At 37.1% G+C, this 21099-nt stretch overlaps 1 protein-coding gene across 1 annotated transcript in view; it reads right to left on the bottom strand.

Annotated features, from left to right (window-relative positions):
- Positions 1 to 5891: 5891 nt before the first annotated feature.
- The window catches only part of RFX6 (regulatory factor X6), a 47203-nt gene continuing 31995 nt past the window's right edge, over positions 5892 to 21099 (bottom strand). The window contains exons 10-19 of the mRNA XM_006205720.3: positions 20469 to 20518; positions 18112 to 18271; positions 17029 to 17173; positions 15625 to 15734; positions 14539 to 14656; positions 12959 to 13081; positions 12100 to 12306; positions 10331 to 10843; positions 9282 to 9494; positions 5892 to 6703 (exon numbers count right to left, since the gene is read on the bottom strand). Coding sequence (XP_006205782.2) covers positions 6528 to 6703; positions 9282 to 9494; positions 10331 to 10843; positions 12100 to 12306; positions 12959 to 13081; positions 14539 to 14656; positions 15625 to 15734; positions 17029 to 17173; positions 18112 to 18271; positions 20469 to 20518 — 1815 coding nt within the window. The 3' untranslated portion in view covers positions 5892 to 6527. The remainder of the gene's footprint in view (positions 6704 to 9281; positions 9495 to 10330; positions 10844 to 12099; positions 12307 to 12958; positions 13082 to 14538; positions 14657 to 15624; positions 15735 to 17028; positions 17174 to 18111; positions 18272 to 20468; positions 20519 to 21099) is intronic.

Here is a 21099-nt window from a genome sequence, read left to right as displayed (position 1 = left end):
AGGGATCCAGACAAGGTGTAATGGATGAAAAACAGTACATGGATTGGGAGAGAGATGGCAAATAGTATGAAAAATTACCCCAAAATTCAAAGGCAAGAATCTTGCCATTTTGTACCATAAAATATGGAAACAGTTGTATTTTCCGTACAGGTCACGTATAAAGCATTAATAAGCTAAAGTACACAAAGCTAAATGACAAATCTTGATTAACAAACTGCTCCATGAAACTCATATTTGTCTCGGCGTGTTTAAAGATGCTTGAGGGCTGTAAATCTCTGACCCTCATTCTATTGATTGGTAAGAACACCACCCTTGTTTTTAACTAATAAAAACAATGGTTTATCTTTACTTTAGAGCAGGTATCATATAGAGTAGTTAATTTTTCACTTTTGTAATGTGTTCGTCACTCAATTCTTACTCGGAGACTCTACAACATCTGTTTTTAAGAAAAGAGGTAAAGATACCACATCACACCGAGAAATCTTGGTTTTGACCTTCTCTTCACCTTTAGTTCCCTTCAGCTTTAGTGTTAAAATGAATCGCATCAGCAATACAGAAAAATGCCACTTAAAAGCATTAACCTAGTTTTCTTTTCCCTGATATTTAAGTATGTCTCTGATATTTCAAGGGAGGCAGTCTGGGATTGAATTTGTGAGAAAAGAATAGTGAATTCTATTAAAAATTTTTTATCGGATGAAATTATTTCTAAAAAGAGACCCTAATTAAGACCCTCAGGAAGAAAACCAATGCCTAAAATGAATACAATGTTATATGTCAATTATAGCCCCATAACCAAAAACAAAACCATGGGATTACTTAATTGTGTGTTGTCATGGAACACATAAAAGGGGCTTAAAGGCTACTTTCAATAGTGGATTCTAGGAAAGCAATGCTGTTTTCCTCATGAAAATATTTTAGCATTTCAGAGTTTATAAACATCTCAGCTTGACATCATTACCAGCCTCTCTTCGTACTTTATAGATCTTTACAATTACAGAAGTTTCTCATGTTTCGTGGATATATTACCACAATCGTCATTAACGTTTGAAAGCCTTGGGATGTCTCTCTAGATTCATTCTGGTTGCTCTCCGTGCTCCACCACACGTTTCATCTTTGGCTTCCAGTCATAGGTTCTTTACTGGCTCAATTCCTCCTCCCTCCCCCGCCACAACGTCCTTCCCCAACATCACCTACTTCCCACTTTTTCTTCAGTCTCTTTCAAGAAGTTTCTCTGACCAGGTGTCCCCACCTTATCCCTGCCCTGTATGCATGTCCCTAAGCTCAATTCTTGTTTCAATTTCTCTGAGCATCCTTCACTCCTTTTCACACTTCCAACTAATTTCTAATTAGTTGGAATCAATCGTGTAAGTTCCATGAAGGAGGGACCTTGTCTGTTCTTGTTGTCACCAGTGTGAGCAGACATATTTGTGCAAGTGTGGGATAAAATGGAGTCTCTCTCAGAACCTGCAACCCACTAAGTCCTTAACAAAATCTAACCGAGCCTAAGAACACCACCAAGACGTCTCACTAAGAATACTCAAGCAGTGAGTAAAGTTTAAGTCTTGAAGTTAAGTGGAATATTTGTAAATAATGAGATTAAGTTTTTAATAGGAACAGAAATCTGTAAGTATTTTTTATATATTTTTTATTCACAAACACACACACCACACACACACACCAAGCTTCTTATGCTATTGAACGGATAGAGAGGCTTTTACTAGAACCCTTGATAGATAAGCAAAAGGGTCAAACTAGTAAGTGGTCAGTTTTATCTTCATAAACATGTGCCTAAATATGATTGAAATTATAGACATTAGAAGAGAAATCTGGGGAAAAATCAGAACCATCTCCAATTGGATTAGATGCTACCAAAAAACAAACTAAATATTATTTTGATCATTCTGGAAATATATTTTTAAAGTGGGAAATGTTTCTACCATAGTATTACGTAGCCAAAAATCAACAAAAATTAGACGCTATTTATACGATTTTAATATTAGAAAACCAATCAAAGACCATTTTACCAATCAGAATAGAGATAAGAACTTATTTTATAATCAAATATCTCAAAATTAGCAAATAGATTGTTTATTGGAGTCCACTTAAAACTACCAATCTTTCTCAGCCATTGCTAATGCTTGTAATAAAGGACTAACTGAAATTTATTTTCTTTTCATTTAATCAGTGTGCTTTTGGAACAGACAGGTTGTGTTCCCTGCCATTTACAAACTCAAGGATTTAATTTAGAATTCAATAATTGAATGAGATAGTATAATGACCTTTTATATAAATTCATCATTTCTTATCTTTCCCAAAGCACAAAATGTCCTGTATGCCATAATCATTATTGTTTACTTTTCTGGAAGGTTTTTGTTTAAATTTCTATAACTCACCCAGGATTGTAAATCTGCCTTCAAAATACAGTGTGAACAGCTTACCACTCCAGTTTTATAAAAGCTCATAGCTGATACTGTGAGACTTGTATGACCATTAATTTCACTCCCTTTATATTCGGGTTTATAAAGAAATCTGAGTACCTATAATATCTCTTTCCACGAAGTTTGAACACAGTCTCATTTGCCTCCTGCTTTTCTGAAAAGTTGGAACTTTGAGTCTGTGTTTCAGAATTCATTTATCTCGGTTTAAACACACTGAGGCAAATATGAGCTTCGTGGAGCAGTGTGTTAATCAAGATTTGTCATTTAGTTTCAGAATTCATTTATCTCTCATTTATCTTTCTTTCTTTCTTTCCTCTCTATTTTCTTGGGGATCAGGGGAGGGGAGGGAGAATGCACTACCTGGGCTGACTTTCAAGAACTGGCAGTACGCTTTGTCCTATGTTTGTGGACTGCCTTTGTATGAGCATAAATCAGTGGTTCAAAAACATAATTTGTGAGCCTCTAATTCATTGCTTATCAGGTTTTCCTGAAGAGGAAACACATGCTGCTGTGGACGTGGTGGTGCAAAGTCAGAGGAGTTATCCTCTGAATGGCTAAACAGAGACCATGTCCGTTAAGGGCTTCAAGGGCAATTTGAGTGGGAGGAGGAGCATTGGGCATTGTTCTTCACTGGGCAGGATGGCACAGCCACAGCTCTGAGGTTCTTCAGCAGGTCTGAGGAGCAGTTAAATGTAGACCACCGTTATTGGGCAAAGTTTCGGGGCAATCCCCTCATAGCCTACTGGTTTACCTCTGTTTCTCCATAGAGTATTATTGGCTTTTGAAGTGGGACAGTTCTTCAAATCTGTCCCACACATTGCAGTATATTACTACCTCTCGTCCTGATACTAAATACCAGTGCGCCTGCCCTCTTTAGGCACCACGGCCATGAAAAATAATCCCCTTCCCATTTCCAAAATCAACTCTTGCCTGGGTGACCTTGAGAGTCTCATGAACTCTTCTCTATCAAAGAAGTAACAAAGAAAAAGACTTTACATCACAACTGAAATTGGAATTTAGCTTAAATTATTTTTAAAAAGATCCTTTTTGACCTGAAAGTGTACTTGGGAACATGTAACTGAGGATAGTTCTAATGTTTCTTAGTGTGATGCTACTGGAGAGAGGAAAATAGACCAGACCCCTTCTGATCGGACTCTATGTTAATGACATAGTTAGGTCTTAATTTTTCTTCAAGTTGTTACAAAACAAGTTCTTGTCTTCTGAATTGTATTAAGAATCCACTGAATTTATTGGAACATTCATTTTTCATTGCCTTTTATCTTCGGTAACCACCATAAGATTTGAAAGATAGTATCCCAAGAATTGAGTTATAAATCTAGCATTTAAAAATTTTAACTTTAATTTTGCAATTCACATAAGCATTAGCTTGAACAGGTCACTTCTTTGATACTTCACAACTTCTAAAAGTTACTTGAAATATAATTTATTTACTCTTAAAAACATATGAAAGCTAGGCAAGAGCCTCTTAACTGTGTTAAGATTAACCTAAACAATAATAGAAAATGCCTCAAGTAGCTAAGCTTTAGATCCATGAAGGAAACAATTCTTAAACGATGAGTGTAGGTGAAGGGTAGAAAGATATTACGTATCTCAAGCTCCTATTGGTAAAATTAAGATGCTGTGACCTTTAATTCATGCTGGAATGGCACTGCCTCTCCAGTGGCATTTGGAAATATGGGAGACGTTCTGGTTGCCACAAGGCTGTGTCAGGGGAGTGCAATGGTATCTAGGGTTTGAGGCCAAGAATACTAAATCTTGTGCAATAAGTAGAATATTCCTTTAAAACAAAGAACTGTCCTGCCTGAAAGCTAATGGTGACTTCATTGAGAAACGCTGTTATACCTCTAACAGAGATCACCTCAAGTCCCACCACCTGGACGAAAGAGCAAGTTAGTCTTCTTGATGTCAAAATGTAGCACCTTGTTATCAGCCAGATGTTCATGAGACCCAGGCACTCCTCACTTGTCTTCTGAGCTTTTCCCTGTCCCGATCATTTTCCCTCACCGCAAAAAGTCCAGGAGCGGGGTCGGGTGTAGTATCAATACAGGGTCAACTACTTACACTGAAATGCTTTGCAAATAGTGTTAAGGACAACGTTAGAGCCACTGTTGACATATTCCTGGTTTAATTCCTTCTATCTGGCCAGCCACCAGTTCGTCAATGTAGTCTTTGAAATAATGCTCACGTTTCTTTGACATGATGCTTGTGCTTCTTTCTCTCTCCCCGTCCTCATTCACTCTTCCTCCCCATAGTCTCTGTACTTATCAGCTGAGCATCTGGAGAGAAGGCTCTGGATGAGAGCCCCACAAAAGGCCCAGTCGTAGGCTACCTGCTCCCCAAACAAGTTCACCTCCTCTCTCCAGCCTCTGCTAGATGTTCCCGACACATCATTTCCCCAAGGTGCTTTTTACTCAGAAATCTTCGGGTGACTGCTGCTTCCTACCACATCACAGGTCACATCCCATCGCGCCTTCATCATTACACGAAAATTTATCAAAGGTATTGGCAGTGCTTTTTTATCTTTGTATTTTTTCATCTTGGTATTTTCCATTACATCTGACATAAACCAGATGCTGAATATATATTTAATGACTACACAATGGAAATTTGGTTCTCAGTTTTTAAGACTTATGTCTGAACGCTTGTTAAAGCTGGTTTGTTTTCTCCTTCAATCCAAGCCCTTATTAATTTCACTTTCCTCTGTACTCTTACGATATTACCACAGTAAAGAATAGGACATTTAGGTTGCTGTTTATGATTTGTTATTGTTGCAAAATATTTCTGCTAATTAATTAGCTCACAAACTAATACTATTGAGCACACCACTGAGCAAATGGTAGCAACACTCCAACAAGTCCACAGATGATTGTTTATTGCTTGCTGGGAACAGTTCCACAGCTGGTCTTTACCAAATTACATCATGCTGTATCATGGGTGTTTGGGGCTTACAGATCCTTTTACAGTGTACCTGGGGCTTAGAGAACAGCCCAATCCTTAATACAAATGATACAAGGCCTGTCATTAGACTTTAGGAGAAGCCTGTAAAGTTAATGGAAGTTTCCCGTTATAGGCTATGAGTCTTAAAACAGACTTTTCAGTTTAGATATACAAAAAAGAAAAAGAAACAGAGCTAGATATTAATTTATATGAAATGAATCCTTCACATCAGGTGATTTTTGAACATTCATTCACTTCAGTTTCTAAGCAGAGCACTTTATTAAAGACTGCTTCCACATCTGTAGAGGTTCAGTCTGCAAATCACAATTTTTTTATATTTATATGCATGGATCTGATATGCAAATGTTCTGGAATTATGGTGTTTTAACCAACCAACTTTACTCTTTAACTTGATATCTAAATTAGCTTTGCCTGCAAATCCCCAGCATTTTTCAGAAACAGTACCAGCCCTGAAAGCAGCCAAGCCATTAAAAATATTTCCATACTTTACTTCTTCTTATCTTTTTTAAATAAAGAAGAATAATCTCCATTCAGTTACATAGAATTGGAACACTGCTATGTAACAGAAATCATCATACTAATGCACAGAAATTGAAAGTCAAGCAACTTTGGTCTAGGCTGAATTGAATTAAGTCTTGACCTTGTAAACATTTCCATAGGAGGTAGACCATACACATTTGACTTTTTGTCAAATAAGGGATAGTAAACGATGATTCTGAGATCCTAATAAATTAAAGGCGTTTTAAAGGCATTAAATAAACATTTCTTTTTTAGAAACCAAAAATGAAACAGATTTTCAATAAATTAAGAAGTGAAATATTAAATCCTTAGAGTTGAAATGTCTGCATCTTCAAAGCTCCACTGGTCCCATTTGGTAATGCATGAATCTGTGACTAATAATGAGACCACATTCTAAATAATTTGTGTGCAAGGCAAACTCTGCAAGTACTTCCATTCACTAGGGAGTTGTCCTTAGTTTTGTACCAGTGACCTGAAAAACAATGTCCTGCCACTGAATATTCCATTTTCTTTCTCTGATGGGAGTCTCAGTGGATAGGATTTGAGCAGTAGAGATTTTTAAAGTTTCAACCCCAACCCGACATTGTTGGTTTAAGTGCCTCCAGCTGCTGTTCCCATGAACACAGTGTTGATGGGCGGTAGAGAGGACACCATTTCTCTACCATTTGCTCCGTGGGAGTCCAGAGTTTCTTGAGTTGGATACTGATTGGAAGTTCCATACATACACTGGGATGAGGAGGAAGGAACTGGGGCTTGCAAGCTGGATGCTGTAAGGGAAAATATAATCAGCAATTGAAAATTGACTACATTTTCTTTTCTCTGTAAGTGCCTCTCGACGTTAAGCCTTCCTATCTACCATTGCTCCCATATCTGTACTAAATCTGAGTGTGTATGGTTTCTCAGAGCAATCCTCATCTTTTCTTCCATTTCCCTCCTTGCTATTCTCCAAGAAATTGTTTCCTTCTTCTTCTCATTTCACAAAGGAAACTCAATTTCAAACATAAATTCAGACAACTTTATCACCAAAATACATCCCCAGTCTACCTCCTCTTTCCATCTGTGCCTCCACAACTGTATTTCAAACCACCGTCTTCTCTTACCTGGATCAACAGCCTCCGAACTAGTCTCTTGACCCTCACCTTTGTTTGCCCCACCTCTCACCCTGGAGAAAGCAGCCAGGATAATCTTGCAGAAATGTATATCAAATTGTCATTCTTCTCAAATGCTACAGTGGCTCCTCATTACTCTTAGAACAAAATCCAAGCTCCCTGCCCTGGTTCATAACACCCCATATGAACTGGTCTCTGCCTTCTGATTTATTTTACTCCCCTCTCTTCATTTACCATGCTCAAAACACACTGGCCTTTCTGCCCTTTAAATTTTCCGAAAGCGCTCCCATTTCAGAGACTATACAACTTGCCCTTTCTTCTGCCTAGAGTTCTCCCATTAGATCTTCACATCATTGCCTCCTTCTTCTCATTCAGCTTTCGACTCCAGATTCCTTTCCCAACAACACCACCTAACGCAGCTCCTCCATGACTATCTGTCATTTCATCCTCTTTAATCTACTTCAGAGTACCTGAAATTATCTTTTTAATGCACTGGTTTATATACTCACTGCCTTCTCTCTCCCTACCGGAATGTAAACTTCTTGTAGGCAGGAACTCTGTCCCGGTCACCACCATCACCTCACACCTAACATGAGGTTTGGCACCTAGTAGTAGGTTCTCAAAAGTTTTGACTAACTGGCTTACTAACACTACATTTCCTGCATTTTGGTTGCTGCCCTCTAAGTGCTGTTTTTCTTATTGTCCTAACAACCATCTTCTCTGTCACTAAAAATCAGGCTTTATAACTAAGGAAATAGTTATTGGTCCTAACTCCCCTTGTGCAACTTACCCACTTACTCTAGTCACTCTTTTCACCTTGAAGCCCTTTTTGTAGTTTACGTGTAAGCCAGCTCTGACAACTAAAGCTTAGAATCCATCCTGCACCCAAGCTATGTTCCATCAAAGCTTCCACTATCTCTCCGAGTAAACAGAACTAATAGTAACAACAGCAACGCGGTACATTTTATTCTCACAGTGAGGACACTTCCTAAAGTGGAATTTTCTGCTTCATTAGTGTAACCTAGAAGCAATGACCCTCTGCAGACAGCATGAGACGAGTGCTCAGGGAGCATCCGTGGTGGTCATAGGAAGGGAAGAAGTGCTTCCTATTGAATTATTCGAAAAGCACACTGAGTGAGGAGAGATGGAAATTATCTCATTTCCCTTATGCTGTTTGGGTGTCAATGCCCTCTACTTTCACTAATCTGGAATCAATTCCATTGGAAGATTTCAATCATCTCACATAAACATTAAAACTCTGCCTCGATACTTACATGGATATAGACTTGCCCTGAGATACCTTATTAGCAATTTCAGAAACTAAACATATGAATTAAGTTTTTGCCCTTTTTTTTCAACTCACTGATTTATTGAGTCCCTACTATGAGGCAGACACTCTACTGGGTGCTGGTGATGCATCTGTTACAAGTTGCAGTATTTTCTTAAGGACAACTAGCTGGTTGGAATAAGATGCTAGGGGACTTCATAGCAAACATTGTCTTGCTCATTTTTACTTAAAATGTATGTTATAGAACAATAAAAAAGCAACATTTTCTACAGGGGTGTCTAATTACATTTTACATGTATTTGAGAAAATGACAGTAACCTTCATCACAATTCACCATCTTTTAAAACTTGGAGTGGTTTGAGGGTACTGGTGGAGATTATGGGGTCCAAAGAAAACTCTCAGCACTGCCCTGCTTCTAACAGTGAAGAAGGCAGAGTGAGAGACATCATTCTTGCCCTCATAAGACTTACAGTTTTTTAAATTGCATTTGACAGGGTATATTCATTTTTGCACACATAATAGATGCCAGCTATTCTTTTCGGAAAGAGTAACAGATCTAACAGTAGATTGCATGGTGACATGTCTACTGAGAAATGGTAAGATTCACAAACGTAACTTCACATCCAAGGTGATAAACCAATGGTGGGAACATAAATGCCCAGTTAATACTGCAAACCTGAGGTTTAACAACTGTTTAAAAAATTTAGTTTAATTTACTTTACTTTTTTTAGGGGGAGGTAATTAGATTTATTATTTATTTATTTTATTTTATTTTATTTATTTATTTATTTATTTATTTATTTATTTATTTATTTATTTTTAGAGGAGGCACTAGGGTGAACCCAGGACCTCATACACGCTAAGCATGCACTCTATCATTTGAACTATGCCCTCTCCCCTGGTTAACAGCATTTTAAAACATTTTCAAGAGCTACTAATATAATTTACCTACTACAGGAGTTCGACAGGCAGCTGAAGGTGATGTGTCTGCAAAAAAAGAGCTGGTCTGCTTCCTACCACTGTCATCTAAAATGTTAAGGGGATCATGGATGTCACTGTATGGAGGCAGTGAGCGGACACTGCTGATGACAGAGACGTGCTGATTCACCATTGATCCAAGTCTATGAGACTCTGGGTAGTTTATATTGCTTCCGTAGTACCCTATAACAGAAAATGTTGAGAGTGTAGAGTTAACTTACAAATAATACTCCAGGAAGAAGAAAAAAGGACGCAGTAATAGGATAGAGCCCTAAAGATATCATGCTGTAAACATTACATCTCCATCTACATTTACTCTACAGTTGGCTTTGGGCTTATGGTTCACTATGTTGTTTTTGTTTTAAAAATACACAGGAGTCATCATATTATTAATTTTGAGATAATGACTAAACTTCTCTAAACTTCTCTCGTAATTCCCTTATTTAAATTAACAAGTTCTACTTACAAAGAAAAAAGCACTATTCGCCTCTATCTAGCAAAAAGGTAACACTGCTTGTGAAATACTAGTTTTATTTACAGACTCATGTTTCTGGTCTACATGAGGAGAGGGGCATCATGCCTACTTTGGTGGATGGATTAGTCCTCTGAAATTTCTAGCTCAGTAACTTCAAGTGTTTTATCAGCCTAATAGGAGGCATGGTTTGGGTCCTAATCTTTAAGATCTGCAGCTAGTCCTCCAGAAGAAACATTATTCACCAACAACCTTTTTAAAGAACAGAACATTCTTCTTTTAGGGTACCAAGGTTGGTTTCAAACATACGGTTTGACATAATATTTTTTCATCACATGTGGCATTTAGAAAGGCAACTTTAATAAAGCCACAAGAAGTAGGGATATGTTTGCATGTGGCAGAAATGAGCTCCAAATGTCTAAGATTCCACAGTCTTTAGAAAGCTCTACAGGGATGACACGCTTTTCAGCCGAAGTGGAGCTCAATGTCTGATTTGGCCTTCCTGCCATCTCAAAAGCCAGAACAAATTCTTTAAAAACATCAATACCATTAGGTGAATTAGGAGGCAATGTTGCTCCTTGGCAGGTGGCAGCTCCTGCATTGCTCAGGAAATTGAAGCTTCCGGTATTTAAAAACTGCATGCTGTGTGAATCTTGGCCATGTGGGGATGGTCCATAGCTGGAAGGTGGCCGAGAATTATATGGAGACACAGCACAGCTGCCACTGAAGAAGTCTCTAGGAAGCTGCTGTTCACTCCAAGCCATGCATCGACTGTGCTCAGGGCGATGAGGATAGAGTCCTGATGGGGGATGAGCCTGGGCCCTAAACACAGTCTGATAGTTGGAGTTGGTCCCATAAAAGTCATGGCTGGCCTGAGGGAGAGTCGGATAAATGGGCTCTGGGAATGCTGAGCAGTGTGACGGGGCTGACAGCACTGGACCCACACTTGGGGGTCTCCCTGCCATTGGCCCCTGGTTAATGACACTTCCTCGGCTGGCCATGGCTGGAGAAATGGGTGGTGTCATCAGATGACCAGAACTCTGCGAAAGCTCCATTTGACCTGGAAAAAAGTTACCAGAGTGTTCACAAGTGGCAAATTCAAACAGATGGGCTCACATATTTTAAAATTATTCAAAAGACTTGTTAATATATCTTTTTATATATTAGTTCATTTCTACTCTCCAAAAATAACAGGACTGGGGAACTTCAAAATCCTAGATTTAAAAACACAACATGTGTGCATTTCACAACTGTGGCAGCTTTTGGAGTTAGTGACTGTGGAGGAAAGTCTGGGCTGGCTTCATCCTTCCGTGGGTATGAAGATCATTAGAGCCCAGCTTGGGAAGGGCAAGGGGGCAGGAGGTGTGCCGTTCACATTTCTCCATAATTACAAAGCAAGCTGAATGTTAAATGGTTTGAATTTTGGGGTGAAAGAAGAAGGCAGTCATATCAAAATAACAATGGCTTCAGAGCAGCCAATTCAAAACTTCCTGCAAACCCCGTTGTTGGGCAATGAGTTATGGATGCCACCAGTTCCCTGGACCGCCAATTTCCCATTGGTGGAACTAGGCCCCTGAACTAAAAGGCCCTTTCAGGTTTAAAATTCTGTGTGTCCCATGAAGTAAGGTATGTAGAAGGATTTCAAAAAAGATATAAGGCAACAAGCAGACTTAAAGTATAATCTAGTAGCTAGCTTAAGCCATAAACATTCAGATTGACAGAGGACCCCAGACCAAAGAGAAAATTATTGTAATGGTTAAAAACAGCTGAATTCACTTTTAAAAAAATATATATTCTTTTTTATGAGGGGTAGGTAATTAAGTTTATTTACTTATCAATTTTTTAATGGAAGTACTGGGGATTGAACCTAGGACCTTGTGCATGCTAAGACTGCACTCCACCACTGAGCTATACACCTTCCCTGCTTGAATCTATTTTTTATGGAGGAGAAATAAAGTCTCCTCAAAATCCAAAAATAAATAAGCAGCTTATATTTTTCGACTTTCAAAGCATCTTAAGGATTCTATGGGCACCTGATCTATTTTTTTCTTCCATGAAATCAAATAACCAATTATTTGTACTTCTGCTATAACTAAGAGAGTATGTCAATATGATACCTATCTTAAACATGGCATTGATGAATTGACAGCATTGACAAATGCTGAAAATCACAAAAAATATTATAAATCTTCATTATAAGTCAGTGACGAGCCTTTTTATTCTTGGAATACCTGGAGGGTACTAGTTTAAGAAAGCCAAGGTTCCTGTGAGACATCCTAAAGCCTAAGTGGGCTTCTTGGTTGCTTCCCAGCCTACCTGTGAGCGGCACGTTGTCTGTACTCCCAGCAGGGAATGGGTGCAGAGCAGAGGTTAAGCCTCCAGGTTGACTGGATGGCAGAGGGAGGTAGGTTGTTTCCACGTGGCTTTCATTCTTCACAGTGTCGCTGGGAACAGCGCTCCCTTTATTACGGTTGGCCAGAAAGCATGAACTCGGAGAGGCAGTGAAGGCAGCTTTACTTGCATCTGGGAAGATTTTTTTTTTTAATAGGAAAGCTAACATCATTCCCATAGTCCTAGTAGATAAGCCCAAGTTGAAAAAAATACATATTCTAGGTTTGGGTCATAAATCTGGAAACTCCTGAGAAGTGTTTTCCACGGGAAACAAGGCTGGCAGATCTTTGGTCTTGGCAGTGCTGCTGGTTTTTGTTAACTGAGTATTTGTGAGAGCAGGTGTGTTGTGGGGGGCACTAAATAATCCACTCTGGAGTGAATAGCCTTTAAAAAGCAAGTTATCACGTCCCATATACATGTGTTTCCTTCCCTCTCCAAATTCCTATAGAACTTATATCTACACCATTTATAAGGTGGTATATACCACATGTGTTGTCTTGAATTATAGTTATTTTTTGTACTATAGTCACTGTTTCAATTTCATCTAAGTTCTCGGAAGTTAAAAATATCGATTTTCAGAGTTTTCAGTAAAGTACTTTGACTGCTCTATGCATCAATGGATGAAATATAGGGCTCTGTTAGTGTTACTATCCTATGTTAGTAGTCACTACATTAGGGGAAAACTGAGATGGTTATAAATCCATTTAACCTGTGTGCTTACCAATTCTTGATCTTAAGTTTCAACAAAGAAATGTGCAAAACAAAATATACATTTTTAACTTACCTGAATTCTTCATATACTTGTCCAACAAGTTCTGTAACTCCTGTTCTTTGTCATTATTAAACTGGGTCTCCATGGCTAGCAGAATGTATTCATCAAGAAGCATTCGGATCAAATGGAAAGAACCTTGTTTATGGATGGGGAATCAGGAGAGGGTGTGGTGGAGATGAAATAAGGGAGAGAAAGAGAAGGAAAGAGAAAGAGAGAGAAGTCAAGTTATCTTTGTGACCATCTCGCAACACTTTACAAGGAGCAACTGAAATAAACAAACACTTGTTGGACTTTAAATGACCTGCTAAGACCAACATGCTTAACTTGGGTCTCTAATCTCTCTGTGTACCGCCTGCCCATTGCACCGTGTGTACTGTCCTGCCCACTCTTTGGCCACTAATTACATCAAAGGAAAATACGGATGAAAGTGAGACATGCTTTATGCTTTAAGAGGGCACACACTGGAGTGTGATAAGCTTTAACCTGAAGAGAATGAGCTCCACTCTGCTCTATTTCTGTTTACTTTGTACTGAATAATTAGACAATGGCCAACATGGTCTGGAAAAAGTATCGAGTAAGAAGATGTCTTTCTAACCTGAAATAAAATGCTCTTTCACTTAAAAAAAGGAAAGGAAAAGAATAATTTTCATGCAGGAGATGCCCTAGAAAACATCTTTTAACAATTCAACAGATTTCCCAACAAGTCTTTTTTCATAATAAAATCAGTTTTAAATGTTGTATATTTTAAGAAACTTTAAATATAAGCCAAGCCACATTTTAAATAATAACTCAATACATTTTGTTCATCCTCAATACAAGTTCATTGGTTATATCTAATTCTACTGAAAAGTAAATAAAAATAATTTAGTTAACTAATCTATTTTATAATGTGGAGATTTCTCCAAATGCAACTACTAAACATGGAAGTATTGTCCAGGAGCTAGAACTAAGTAAGAATCTCAAGAATTTTAGGAAAAAGAAGGCATTCCATTTTTGAAAAAGCTAACTTGATTCAATTTTTTCATAAGTCATATAGATCAGGAAAGATGGCTCAGAAAACACATATTACAGCGTGTCTTCTAAACTGCTCTTTGATTCCTGGAGTACAGCTATGCGGGTTCCTGGAAAAGATGCAAACATTTGCCTTACTGCAGTGACTAGTGTCTTTGGAAAATAATGTATTAAGTATTGTTTATTTGCTTGTTTAAGAAAGAAAATTTATTCAAGCGGTGATGGAATGAAATGGTTTTAGCTGCTATTTCTTACGTGTTCACCAGGTGCTAGGCAATATATTTTTATAGATATCACCTCACCCAGGTGCCTATATAACCGAATGAAAGAAATATTTTCCCTTTTCTACAATGAGCAGACTACTTTGGGTAAAACCCAAGCCAAAGAAAAGCAGTATTAGGACTGAACTCGCCATGTGGTCTGACTCTAAAATCCAGGCCAATAACTACCATTCTCTACTGGCTCAATGGTCAGATTTGAGAAGTGACAGTGCCACAATATTTAAAAACTGATAGAAAATGTGACTGGGGAATGAATGATGTAATTCACTTGAGAAGAATTTTATAAAGCATATAAGATACCAAAACTGGATGCGTTGTTTAGGGTGAGATTGTGCATTACTCGAGCACCAAAAAAGCTCCACTTCAGCAGAAAGTCTTGAGCCCTCTTCTTTAATGATCTTCCATTTTGTTTGCTGGTCTAAAAGTAAAGGAACAAAACGAAACTCTAAAATCTGTCATCTCATTATTTCATGGTTCCTACACAAGATCAAGAGGTAGATAAACTGACAAATGGACAGATGTCATGGCATGCCATTTATTTCATCAAATAAAATTATTTGTCCAGGGATTTTCATTTTAATCTGTATTTGCTGTCACCTTTAAGGTTAATAGTTCTTTATTCTGTATGGTTTTGTTACTCAATAGAATTGGAAAACAAAATGAAACAATTTACAAAATATTTTCTCTCTTAATTTTCCTTTGACAGAACTTTAAAAACAGCAGTAGGTGAAGTGTGGAGGAAAGGTTATATATTTCTGTGAATGATTAACTCTGACTTCTCTGGTCCTGAATGATAATCTGTTTTCCTTCCAGGAGGAAAAAAAAAGTCTCTACACTATAACTACTCTCCTTGATACAGAGTGGCTAACACCAACTGGTGATGGATATATTTGTTCTTATTGTCTTGTTTCATGATGGATGACTTGAAGGTTAACTGAAAGAGTTGAAGAAACCACATAGAAAACACAAAATCCTGAGCTCCTGGAATTTAAAAAAAGGCAAATACTTAAAATCATATTTTCTGTTAGCATTTATGAAAGCATGCTTTCTAAGAAAAGGACCAGATCCTTGCAGTTTCTAAGTTTATCTTCCAAAACTGATGTTACTCAGCTGTAACTTTATTGACTGATAGGGAAAGCATAGTGTCTTGTAGTCCATCAAAAACGATAAATAGAATTGAATTCATGCCCAATGCTCTCTAATCTGCCACACTTCTAAACTTGATATTTGGCTTGCCTTATTTGTAGGGTTTCAAAAGCTTTGCAAGGCACTTTACACATAGCATCTCATCACTACCCCACCATTCTAGAAATTACAACCACTTTAGTATTTAGCATTTACTATTAACAAAAAATTTTATTTTCTGAATATGTCATTGAAAAATACCTTAATAACTCTCTGCTCTACCACAGTATCCAGCCATTCAATAAAAGCCTCCACAGTGGCATTCTTCTTAAGGAGATCTTTCAGTTCTTGGAACACTGTGATAGAGTCATCTGCCGTGTAAAAAGAAAAAAGCGAAATCAGAATACTGCACTCTACTTTGAACCCAAGAGAAATCTAAAACTAGGAATCATTAATAATGTTATAGCATAGAAGGGAAAGACAGGTAGATTAAGTAAATGTGTTAAGGAAAGCAAATTCATAGCCTGAAAACAGTAGCAAAAAATCTTTAGTCCTTTACTCTTCAGAATTTCTATCATAAGTGTATACATCTTGGTATATACTGAAATACAGGTTTATGTATTACATACTAGGGAAGAATAAGTTGTCAGTATAGATGATTACAGATTTTGAATGCAGTGCTTTTATTAAATGCTATGGATTAGTTGAAAGCTAATGAATGAACTAAGCCAGATTTGTTGATACTCTGCTTTCTGAAATATCCTTTATCTTCAGCAAAAATTAAGTTCTGCCCTGCAGAATTAAGCCACTTACATGAATAATCTTTTACCATGTAAAAGTTAAAGGGGCAGTTTAAGACCATCATTTAATTAAAGAGTTTGAGGTTTGCTGAATCCCCAAGGGTAAGATAATTTTATGTCAGGAAACAGAAAACAGGGCTGAGGTTGGATCATCCCTGGAGAGCAGTGTGCTATAGCCTATGGGAGGTTGCAGTTTTTCTTTTTCTTTTTCTCTTTTTTTGTCTTTTCAGAGAGAAAGTGTGGGAGAAATAGTGGGTTGTCCACTCACACGTACTGACTTGGTAAACTCCGACAGACTGTCCAAACCTGAGCAGGGAATTTCTGCTTTGAAAACTGTATTCCATTGAGATATCATTTTGATATGCATTATATACCATACGATGCCAAAAGTGTAAAACACATGGAAACGTGTACACATGCAATGTAAACCTGGAGGAAAACTCACAAAACTCAAAACCATTTTGCCTATTTTCAGGTTATTTCTATTTGGATTATTTCTAGGCAATGAGGTTATGGATGGCTTTTATTTTCCTCTTAGTATTTTCTGTATTTTCCAGGTTTTTCCAGAATCAGTTAGCATAACTGCTTTAAAAGAGTAAAGTTTTTAAAAATATTTCCATAAACCAGGGTTTCTCAAACAGACTTGACTTTGTAGTCCAAAGGGACATTTAGTAATGCCTGGAGACATTTTTGGCTGTTATGGGAGGCTGCTACTGGCACGTAGGAGGCAGAGGTCAGGGATGCTACTAAACATCCTCCAGTCTACAGGACAGTCCCCACTGCCCCATCCAAGGGTTCTCCAGCCCAGGTCAGCGATAGCGCTGAGGTTGGGAAACCCAGCTCTAAACAAAGAGAGAAGACTTACATTCAGTGTAGATATCAGATTCAGTGTCTGTGCTGCCTGAAATGGTGAGAAGGGCCTGAGATCCAATACTATTCAAGTCAACCTTTTCAATGTCAGATACCATGGAATTCACGATATGCTGGTCAAAAAGAGCTGGTCGAGCAATCTACATAAGGTGAAAAAGAAAACCACTAAGCTGTATCATTGACCGCCCACTGAAAGAAAAGTTCTAGCTTCTAGAGAAAGAGTTCCTTAAGGAATCTTAAATAACTCTTTTCTTATTTTAAAACTAAAAGCAGTAGTTGAGACTCATGATCTTCTCTGTTATAGGTTTAAAAACTATTTTGGGGATAGGAAAATAAATTTTTTTATCAATGGTCATAACATAAGAATTTTACAGTGTTACATTTACCTGGAACTATCCCAAGCTAGTCTTTCAAAACTTAGGGGCCTAGAAACCTTCATAAAAAGAATGATCATTTGAGAGGAGGGGAAATATATTTTAACAATATACAAACATGTAGTCCTAATTTAAGAAGTACTTTTTTCTCCCAATTTAAGATAATCAAATTAACAGGTAGTTTAAAATGTGTTGTGGGTTTCACAACATCCAATATCACATAGGCTCATTTCCCCACAACCTACTAATGTTATTAATTGGATTCACTTATTAATTGGATTCACATGGTAACTAGGGATTCTACATTTTATACTGCATTCAAAAGATTTTTTCTTTTTTTTTTTTTTACTATTTTGAAATAATGTAAAATTTACCAAAAAAGTTGCAAAAAGAGTGTAAAGAAGTATTTCCATGTTCTCTGTCCAGCTTCTCCTAATGTCATCATCTTACATAACCATTTTGTATTACTAAAATCAGGAAATTAATGTTGGTACTACTAGTAACTAAACTACAGACATAATTCAAATTTCATCAGTTTTCCCAGTAATGTCCTTTTTCTGTTCTCACATTCACTCTAGGATCTCATACTGCATATTTTAATTGTTGTCTACTTAGTCTCCAATCACTGAAAGTTCCTCAGTCTTTGCTAGCAGGTGATTTGTTTTTGATTTGGTAACTCAAACACCTCCGGCTTCCCAACGTACCTGAGCAAGGTGCAAGAACGATGTTTGTCGTTTCAGAGAAGATACAAATCTTCGCACAATAGGTATTTTCTTGTCAGTCAGAGCTTCTGGCAAATTTTCCAAGGATGAAACTACCCACTGTTCCCAATTTTTAGCAAAATTTCTTATGTCTGCTAATAAGCTACAAAAAACCCCAAAGAACAAAAAACTATGTATTAAATGCTAAGTAGTTCAAAATGCATTAAATAAATGCAGTTTAATGGAGGGATGCTATTAATGATTCCAAGAACATGACTTTGAAGTCAGATGGACTCAGCCTAGGTTTGCCATTTATCATCTTGGTCAAAACAGTCTTCTGAAGCTCCAGTTTCCTTGTCTTTAAGTGGGAATAAGAATAGTACCCATGTTACAAGATTATTCTGAGGGTTACAAGAAATATTCATGGAAAGTACTCAGGTTAAAACTTGGCATGCAGAGAGTGATCAAGAAGAAATACTTTATTATTAATAATATTAACTCCTGTTTCAGTCATTTTCTATAAAATATTTCTGGGAAAAGGTAAGTGTGCACTTGAGTTTGCATATCTTGATTTCTTGGGGATTATAATGTCATTTTAGGTATTTAATATTAGTTTCTAGTTACATATTCTTATATTCCAAATGTAACTGTGAGACTAATTATCATACTAATGATATTTAGTATTTTATATGTATACTTTATTTAGAAAGTTGCAAATGTAGGTTGGGTATATATTATCAAAACATACAAAAGTTTTTAAATCAGTCAACAATCTACATATTATAGATCTAAGTATCTTTGGGATAGTGCATATGTAAGGAACAGTGACATGGTACAGGAAAAAGAATAGCCAGAGTTTGGATTTAAACAGACTTCAGTTACAGTCTAGGCTCTGCTTCTTACTAATCAGCTGACTCCGGGATTAACTTCTTTCTACCCCCAGGTTCCTTTTTGTGAATTTGGGGTCATAATAGTTTCTTTGGAATACTCTAACAAAATGTGTTTTTAAAAATTCAGACATAGAAAACAAACTTATGGTTACTGGAAGGGAAAAGGGTAGGAAGGGATAAATTGGAGTTTGAGATTTGCAGACACTATATAGATATCTGTATAAAATAGATAAACAACAAGTTTCTTCTGTATAGCACAGGAAACTATATTCAATATCTTGTAGTAACCTATAATGAAAAAGAATATGAAAACAAATATATATGTGTGTGTGTATACACACACACACACACACACACACACATATATATATATATGACTGAAAAATTATACTGTACACCAGAAGGGGATACAACATTGTAAACTGACTATACTTCAATTAAAAAATTCCACTTAGCAAATGATAAGGAATTGGTTAAATAAGTAAGTATTTTTCAGATGTCGGAAATCTATGCAATTATTTAAAAAGAGAATGTTGATCTGTATTTGTTGATATGGAAAGGTTTTCACTGTCTGCTGCAATAGTATATATACTATGATCTTATTTTTAAAAATGTGTATATTTACAGATATTCCTAGAAGGAAGTCTGCGAGATAATAACCTAAGACATTAAGAATGTGGGAAGATTATGAGTGATTTTTAAAATGTGCTTATGCATGTTTTTCATTTTCTACCATGAATATGAACTACTTGCATACTTAAGAGATAAATACATAGATAGTATTTTTCAGGCTGGTTGTAGGAATTAAGTGAAATAATTTCTGCAAAGTCTCAAACCCCACACTGTGTTTAATAAAAGTCAGCTACTATTACTATTAGTTACATGGCTACATGTCTGCCACTACTAAAATAAATTTCATTACTTCATTAGAATTGTGGTTTTTCAAGCCTTTATGTTGTTCTCACATCAGAAAAGACTTTATGAAAAATCTTGAAGCATCATTTCAATTTGAGACTTTATTCCTTTGCTGAAAGAAGGTGGTAATTCCATTATGCTACTCTCTGATTTTGCAATTAGGATCAAAGTGATAATAAAGATAAAATAATTTTCCTTATAGTCTTTATTATCATGGTTGCTTTCCATCAAGTATCCCCATGTATCTCCCTCTAGCCAGTTTCCATTGGAAGAACTTTGTCAGTGTCTTGAAGGTCAACCACTCTTAAATATTTATTTTTCACTTGGGCAGCTCTCAAATTAAGGGATTTCAGGATTGTTCCATTGATTTTGTTCACTGAGGTTTGAATGTAAAGACTGAGGCACATCTCTTACAGTTAAGACAAAGGGACAGGAGCAGGAAAACAATCTTGGTAAATGAATGCATTTCTGCTTCATGTTTTCCTTTTACTATAAGGTACAAGGTTAAACCCTATACAAGCAACTATTGTATTTTGTTTTATTGTCTGAACCTACCTTTCAGGCATTTCTTGCATTGTTGCAGGAATGAGTACATCTGTAAGAACCTTAATCACAGCAAAAGAGAGTTAACATAAAACTTTACTTAGTATTTCTAGAGAAACACACGTATTCTTTGTCTATTACTTTTTATTCCTAGCTTTCCAGAGAAAAACATGTTAACTCATTTCTGAAAATTATACTTTTATCTCCTAAATGAAAGTATGCCCAAGTTATGTGTGTGTGTGTTTGTAAAAAGGTAAGGGGAGCGGGGCATTTAGAAACATGGCTGTGGTAGGTTAAGCAGATGACACTAATGTCCTGGGTACACAGAGCTAATTATCAGAGCAGAAAGAATTCTGAAAAGAAAGGGCTAGACTGAACCTTAAACGTGGGTGAGATGGTGAGTAGGACCTTGATGAGAACCAGTAGAAAGAAGAAATTAGTGCTGACCGATCCTGGCTAGGGAGAAAGTATGATAAATAAAGGAGATGGGGAACCAGACGGGATAAGGGCAGTCCAGATGACCGAGGCTGGCCAGTAAACTGAGTGTGCCAGCCTGGAGAAGAGGACCAAGAGCTCTAGAGGAGAAGATATTTCAGACTGTGGGCAGACACTCATCTACAATGGCCTGTGTAGCCTACCTGCA

This window comes from Vicugna pacos, chromosome 8, assembly GCF_048564905.1.
Source record: "Vicugna pacos chromosome 8, VicPac4, whole genome shotgun sequence".
In the NCBI taxonomy this organism is placed as follows: Eukaryota; Metazoa; Chordata; class Mammalia; order Artiodactyla; family Camelidae; genus Vicugna; species Vicugna pacos.
The sequence above is the reverse complement of the archived record's forward strand: the minus strand, read 5'-3'. Positions and strand labels throughout refer to the sequence as shown.